The 7,947-nt window shown below is 49.3% G+C and overlaps 1 protein-coding gene across 1 annotated transcript in view; it reads left to right on the forward strand.

Annotated features, from left to right (window-relative positions):
- Nucleotides 1-7,947, forward strand: part of LOC119104325 (protein bric-a-brac 2) — an 11,734-nt gene continuing 3,787 nt past the window's right edge. Inside the window, exons 1-5 of the mRNA XM_037228023.1 lie at nucleotides 1-93; nucleotides 2,127-2,312; nucleotides 2,697-2,873; nucleotides 3,753-3,776; nucleotides 4,083-4,230. Of these exons, the coding sequence (XP_037083918.1) occupies nucleotides 2,130-2,312; nucleotides 2,697-2,873; nucleotides 3,753-3,776; nucleotides 4,083-4,230 (532 nt within the window). The 5' untranslated portion in view covers nucleotides 1-93; nucleotides 2,127-2,129. The remainder of the gene's footprint in view (nucleotides 94-2,126; nucleotides 2,313-2,696; nucleotides 2,874-3,752; nucleotides 3,777-4,082; nucleotides 4,231-7,947) is intronic.

Below are 7,947 nucleotides of genomic sequence, written 5' to 3' on the forward strand. Positions count from 1 at the left end.
GACAAATGTAGTGCTTTGAGAGCTTTGTTGGAATTGGTGGCCGGATGGCGTTGGAGGGCGTCCGTGAATATTGACTCAGACCGGGTATATTAAGTAAGTGTCATGACAGGCAGATTGTGTCGTTCTGTGACAGATGAGAACTGCGCGATCCACAATTCGTGCCTTAAACGCTCGCTCCATGCATGTCATGCGTGGTGGCTTCCAATGATCCTGCCCATGCTTTTTACTCTATGAGCGATGAAATATATGATCGATCGTGTTGTTGGCATGAACGGTTGTTTTTTGGGCCCTTTCCCAGATTTTGTTTTCATTTTGGAAGTTTCACTCTGTAGACATTAAAGATACTTGTATTGTCATGTGGAAAATTGGATTTGAACATATTGGCTCGGGATGGGGTTTATGGGTGTTTCATGGTTGCAGAGTACAAATTCTGGGCGGGTTGAAAATCTTTATGTGGAAGGTTGAATTTTGTTAAATTGTAGGAAAGGATGTTGGTTTTCACCAGACTACAATAGATATACAATGTGCTGTCAATAAAATATTCTACATAATTGATGCCTGAAAACCAAAGATGACTGCACTCTAAGTCGGTTTCATGTTTTGATGGGTCATCAATGTCATTATGTCTACCAGTGCTACATGTGTGCATGACCAACTGTTAGTGACCCCAGTTTTCAAATTGTAGATGTACATTGAAAGGCATGTACCTGTTTCTGCTTTCACAAATTCCATTAAAGAAGCACCAATTCAGAATCAGATTGTGTTGAGGTGTTTCCTGTATTTGAGTGTCATATACAAAGTTACATGAAATATTGTGGATTTGCATCTGATATAATTATGCCAGCTATGTTTTTTGAAGTTGGACCTCAGGGGAATGGACCTGACTGCATTTTGACTGCTTCATGGGTTACAGGGATTACCACTGATTCTTAATTCTGTGGTGGACACATAACTCAAACAAACTGGGTGTGATCATTGTGCAGACAGACCCAGTAGGCACATTGTTCAGACACACTGGGTGGGTACGTTGTTCAAACAAACATGGTTGGCACATTGTTCAGACAAACCTGCATGGAAAGGCCAGCTGGCAACCAGCCAGAGGATGAACCTGCTTGGGTTAGCCATGTTACAATGTTGTAGAATATGTATACACCTCTGCAGTGTTGTCTAGCAAAGAAGGCTGGAGGATGAATTATCTTTTGGAGTGGATCATCATATCCATGAAGGTGGCAATCCAGAGTATGAGAAGCTCCAGTAAGCAAGTTTTATAGATAGACCCAAGGCCATTCATGCAAACCATTCAAGGTTCAGGTTGAAAATGATGTGCAATATTGAGTTATCAAACATTGAGCAATTAGCAATGAATTATTAGTTTTAACTATTTATAGTACTTGAGTCATATGGTGGGTATTGGCACAACTTGGACTCAGACCATAGCCTGAGGGATTTATGTTTTTGGGGAAGCATACCATGATGAATCATTGGCAGCTTAAAGACATGGTTTTTATATTTAAGGTTACCAATGTTTTGACCAAATTAAATTATGGCAGTCTATCTAGGCAAATCATGTCGAGGCAAGTTCTGGTTCATGTAAACTAAACTGGCAGTGGTAGATCCAGATGCACCTAGTGGTGAACATGAGTTATGTTGAATGATTCATGAAACCACTGCTGCCTTTTAAGTTAGGGCTTTGGAAGGTTGATGCTTTTTGGTCATAAGTGTGGAATGTCAAATGTGTATGTGCATGGGTGATGCCAGGTAACTTGATACAAGTACCATAACTGGTATTTATTTGGGGTTTGTTTGTCTAGGGATGTGGTTATATGGGAATTTTTCATTGGTGGCCATTGTCACCTTTAATATAAGTTTTCATTACATTTGTAGGCATGCATTCAAAAGAGCACTCTCAGTATGGAATATGGAACAAAGGCAAACATGTTTTATCAGTACATATGTAAGGAATATAGGTATGAATCTGAGCATAGGGTATGTAAAGAAGGCAAAGGTTTGAATCCCAATGTTTATGACCACTGTATGGCTGACATTATAATGAGTGGCATCAGTGTGGCAACTATGCCACATGGTTGTGCAGGACATAGTGATTGTCACAGCTCCATTTTCTGCAGATAATGGATGGTCAGAAGTTCTGCCTCAAGTGGGATGGGTTCCAGAGCAGTGTCACCTCTCTGTTTGACCACCTCCGACAAGATGAGGAGCTGGTGGACATCACCCTGTGCTGTGAGGGCCAGAAAGTCAGGGCACACAGAATGATGCTGTCTGCATGCAGTCCATACTTCAGGGATCTCCTCAGAGTAAGTGAAGAACTGGGGCCAACCATTAGCCAGGGATTGTACTTATGGTCCTTGGTGGGCTCACATTTCCTTGGATTAAAATGACAGCCTTTAACTATGTAGAAAGACCAACTTTTTGTCACACATGGCAGCTTAACAGGAGTTGAAGAACCATGATACACAATGTCTGCTAACTGGGTGTCCATGCATAACCTGTTTCTTTTTTGCTCACTCAGCTGGCATTTCATCCATAGTTCTTGCATATCAACAGTGTTAACATAGTAGCACTGTTTCACCATTTGCGGGGGAATGTTCTCAAGATTCACAGCAGTAGAGCACATTGTTATGTCAGGTCTTGCTTGCTCATGGCCACATTTTCGCTTATAACATGTTGGCTTGTTGCAGAACAACCCGTGTCAGCAGATGGTGTTCTTCCTGAAGGACACGTCGGCCGCCGACCTGCTGGCCATCATCGAGTTCATGTACAAGGGCAGTGTGAACGTGGCCCAGAGCCAGCTGGCCAGCTTCATCAAGACGGCGGAGATGCTGCAGATCCGCGGTCTCAGTGGGGATGACGACAAGGTGGGATATGGCGAACGACAAACCATATCAGGCACCAGAGATGCTACGTAACAGGGATGCAGGGTTCAGCAAATTGTTCAGTACCTGCTCAGTGATATGACTACTATGTGGTCAAGTCTTGTGAGGGAAGTTATGCAAATGCTTTTCATTTGAATGTGAGTTTTTTATTGAGCCTTGTTCTGTTATGTGCATCAGTTTTTCAGTGGTATTGTATTGTATTGAAAATTTCATTGTGTAGAGTGGATTTCATTGAAGCTCGAAAATTCGCTCCAACAACATTGGAATGTATTGGGGACGTGCAGAATAGGCATAGCTTGACAGTTGTGTGCAGGAAATGTCCCCAACTTGTTACGTGTAAAATGACGTCCTTGCAAGACAACTTTCGAACCCCATATGACGGTTTTGTTCCCGAAGTTTCCTTGTGTAGAGGAAATAATCATGTCTCGGTATCCGCAAAATTATGCGCTGGCTCATACAATGACGATGCGACTTAACTCCTGTCAGGTGGTTGCGTCAGACCGGTTTTCACATTTCGTTGCTGATAAGTGCTGACAGTAAGATCATGATGATAATCGCGAACACTATGTGGAGTACGCATGGTTTTCGTTCCGTGGGATCATTCGTCTGCACAACTTTCCCATGTGCTTATTTGAGCTTTTTGCTCCGACACATGGACTTGCTCCTCTCGTCTCTTTTCTTTTGGACACGTTGAAACGCCCTTCTTTGAGGAAGTTGGTGGCCTGCCGCCAGTGGTAAGTCAGGCAAGGTCACTGTGCGTGCCACCGGCGGCGGCCGGGTGAGGTGCGGCGTCCGCTGTCGGCCGCGCCGGCCGCGTGACCCGAGCGGTGCCGGGCGGTGACCTGGGCCCTTTGTCGGCAGCCGTCCCCGCCCACCGAGGGCCGGGCGCCGGCGGCCAGTCGGGCCGCGCTCGCCACGGCCGCCGCCGGCAGCCAAGCGGCGGCGCACCTCTGGCGCCGAGCCCACCGGCAGCCCGGCGCCGGCGAGGCCGCGGCCGGGCTCGCCGGCCGAGCCGGGCCGCCGCGCCGACACGCCGCCGCCGGCCAACCACCGGGCGCCGGGCGCCGCCGCCGCCGCCGCGGCCCGCCTCACTGCCCTCGGCCGAGCCGCCACCGCCGGCGGCGGCGGCGTACCAGCCGCCGCCGGTCGCCGCTGCGGCCGCCTCGCCGCCCTCCGCCGGACAGCGTCAAGGTGGAGAAGGTGGACCTGACGGAGGAGGATGACGGCGACGTCAGCCTGGACGCCACGCTCGGCTATGTGGCCGAGTACGAGGGCAGCTACGGCGAGCCGGACCTCTCCGTCAGCGCCATGGTGGCCGGCGGCGCCACGGCGGCAGCGGGTGAGTTATGAACAGCTGGTGGAGGCTGCTCGCTGGAGTTCGTCAGGTGAATAGCGAATGCTTGGTTTGCGTATTTGTGAATGGTCATATAACTTCTAGATGTCTATCTGCCATTGTAGGTACTTAATCAACTTTTGAGAGACGATGCACACCATACTGCCTTATCTGTAGTTAGTGTCGTGAACTGATTTATTCATGTGGATGCAATAAGATCGGCCTGTCATAGCGATGTCGGATTACCTTGTGCAATGCAATACAACCAGCTACCGTGCGGATGACAGATGGTTATCACTCAAAGCCGTCCAAAACCACGACATTTCCGCGCGCATCTGGGCTTCACAGCTTCGCACCCGTGCAACACGTTTGGACTCCACTGTGATCAGAGGTGACCAGGAGTGCCATGCTGTCGTTGGGTGTGTGTGTGGCTGGCGGCGGTCGTTGGCAGCGCGTATGTCCGTGCGGTTTCAGTGGGCGGCGCGGTGGCCGGTCCGTCTCAGCGTCCGGCCGGCGACGAGAGCTCGACGACAGGTAGGCGCCGCTCGCGACGCGCGCGGGCCCGGGACCGCCGACAGACGCCGGCTTCCGCTCACAGACGGGCGCACGCGGCCGCTCCTCACCCTCTGGCCAACTGACGGGGCCCGCGGACCTGGTCATGGCTCACTGGCCGACTGGTGGGGCCCGCAGACCTGGTCATGGCTTACTTGGCGACTGACGGGGCCCCGCGGACCTGGTCATGGCTCACTGGCGACTGACGGGACCCGCGGACCTGGTCATGGCTCAACTGGGCGACTGACGGGGCCCACAGACCTAGTCATGGCTCACTGGACGACTGACGGGGCCCACAGACCTAGTCATGGCTCACTGGGCGACTGACGGGGCCCGCAGACCTAGTCATGGCTCACTGGACGACTGATGGGGCCGCAGACCTGGTCATGGCTCACTGGGCAACTTTGAGTGGGGGTATCCTGGGACTGCACAAAGATGACTAGATAAGTTATGTTACAATAGTTGCTGGTTAGATACTATGTTAATGGGAGTGTTCCACATTTGTATGATTTTTGAACACAGTTTGAACTGAACAGCCATCTTCAAAATCATTTGGTGCGGTTCTGTTCACAGCAATCTCCGTCTTAAGACCTACATTAATTTAGTTTATGGGCTACACGCACGCGGCGATGTGCAGATTTTTCGTGCAGACTATTTCAAGGGCACCCAGGCATCCATGGCTCCATAATAACGGCATTTGAATCCAGCCATTCCATTGGTCGTGTGGCGAGCAAGGCCAAGAAAAAATATAATTGGCGGGTGGTCCATATCTAGTGCTCATGATTTCCAGATATAACGGTCGTCGATTGGTTCTCAATCAATGTTGTGCAAGGTACGATGGCCCAATCAAACAATGACGTATTGAGGAGCCTTTTACTTAGGAGAGAGTTGTGTTGCCTGGAGCAGTCTCTTCCACTTAAATTATACCAAGAGTTGTAAGTGAGCTTCTTTTATTATATCTGATTCTTGCTTTAAAATCTTCAAATGTGGAACATTTTCTTTGGGTGGGAGCAGAGGTATTCCCGGAGTAAACACCTGGGTGTCGTACATCCCGGGATCAGGCACCCGCTTAGAGGCACTTCGGGACTGTACACCAGCTGAAAGACATGCTGGGACTGTGCATCAACTGAGACACGCCTGGACTGTACACCGGCTGGAAGACACGCCGAGGCTGTACACCAGCTGAGAGATGCGCCGGGACTGTACACCAGCTGAAAGACATGCCGGGACTGTACACCAGCTGAAAGACACGCCGGAAGTGTACACCAGATGAAAGGCATGCTTGGACTGTACACCAGCTGAAGGACACGCTTGGGCTGTACACCAGCTGAAAGACACGCCGGGACTGTACAACACCTTATGGGCACGTCGGGACTTCATCAACTCAAAGACAGTGGGATTGTGCACCAGCTGAGAGACACGCCGTGACTACGCCATCTGTGGGACACATCACGACTGTACACGAGCACCGCGGGACGCGTCTGTCGGCGAACCCCGGGCCCACCGGCAGGTGACAGCCGGCCGGCAGCCGCTGCCGCAGCCTCTCGCAGGACTTGGGCTCGGCAGATGACGCTCTTATGAGCTGTGAAAATTTGGACATTGTCCCGAAGGTTCCAGCTGAAGAGGATCGGCTTTTCGGAACTAAGAAAGCCTCAATTGTTAAAATATTGCTTCAAAGTACGTAATTGTATCATGCAGTACATGTCATGCCTTTCATTATCGTAGGTTTTGACGTTTAAAATGGATCCTCCTGACAAAACGCTCACAAAAGATGGCATGAAGAAATTCACCTAGTTGAAGCCACGTATCATCGCACTAGCTCACGGCATATAATGATTTATAAGAATGTCCAAGCGATAACGATGCTTCAGTTAAAGACTGATCGGCTCACGGCTGCGTAGATGCTACCTGTAAAGTGTGCGTGAGAACGTTTGCCCCAAATTTGCAAGAACGCACCTTTTGTGCCCATCATTCGTCATAAAATAGACCAATTTGCAATATCCCGGTAAGAGCACGATTTACGAGCAGTGTATTTCCTCCAGATCTCGGTAATTCCCCAACCCGAGCGTGTCTTCACACGCGTCTTTATGGGACGTGGATGAAAGGCATGGCATTGGCTGGCATGGCATGGCAAAGGCTGCTCCAGAACTATCGGAATCGTCACGAATTGGTGCATTTTGAAATATGTTTTTATATGAATGAGCTTGGTGAAGACACCCGTGGCATTGTCTTGTCGTAGACGTAATTTTCTTTCTAAGCAATTGAAAAGCACTGGGCCATTGCCGGTCGGCTGTCACCCCCCGCTGATGTCATTGAAAGCGTTTTGATATTGTGTGTTTAGTTCGTTACTTGGAGAATCATTGAGTCTCGTGAAGTTGTACAATGTTTGACATTACATTGATGCAGTTATTGTAAACGTTTAAACAATGCCATATTTTTATGAACAAACACTCAAGATCGAACCCCATTATGATCCAAAACGTTTTGGTTCTTGGGCATGACAGTGAATAGGTTTACGGTCTATTTCCTGCATGACATCAATTACGCCGAGTAACAACAAATTGTGCCACCGTCATCATTGTCCTCAGTTTACCCACAATCTGTCCTTATTCGATCACCGTTAAAAATGTTCCGCTAAGGTCAATTTAGTTGGACTGCATCCATTAAAGCTAATCTTCTCTGCGACTGATCGTGATAAATATGCAAATATCAGAACCCGTTCGGCCTGTACTGCTCGTCGACAACCGCACGTTCGATTTGTGAGTTTATATGGTCTCTAATTGGGGCTTTGTGCCTTGATATGGTGCAGAGCGTTCGCCTTAGTCTCCAAATTACCAGCGCTTTGACATTTTCTGGGACGTGTAAGTCGTTCGTAAATAAATCATCGCAGTTTTGTGCAATCCTCAATGGGGTCAGTTGCATTTCCAGTATCTGGCGGGCCTTCCTGTTTGACGTAAACGCTCGGAAAATCTGCGTATTTCGTCTTAAAAGCGGCATTTGTCCCGCCAAAACGCGTTAACGTCCGCGCGCGAACCGGCCGGCGCGGACGGAGCGGCGGCGTTTTGTGATGGCACGTTCAATGGAGCATGGGATTAGAGGGTAGTGTAATGTTCTCTCCCGTTATCAGGTGTCACTATGCCCGCCCGGTTCTCCCATCGACATCCGTGGGAC

Source organism: Pollicipes pollicipes, unplaced genomic scaffold, assembly GCF_011947565.3.
Source record: "Pollicipes pollicipes isolate AB1234 unplaced genomic scaffold, Ppol_2.1 Scaffold_6052;HRSCAF=7182_pilon_pilon_pilon, whole genome shotgun sequence".
In the NCBI taxonomy this organism is placed as follows: domain Eukaryota; kingdom Metazoa; phylum Arthropoda; class Thecostraca; order Pollicipedomorpha; family Pollicipedidae; genus Pollicipes; species Pollicipes pollicipes.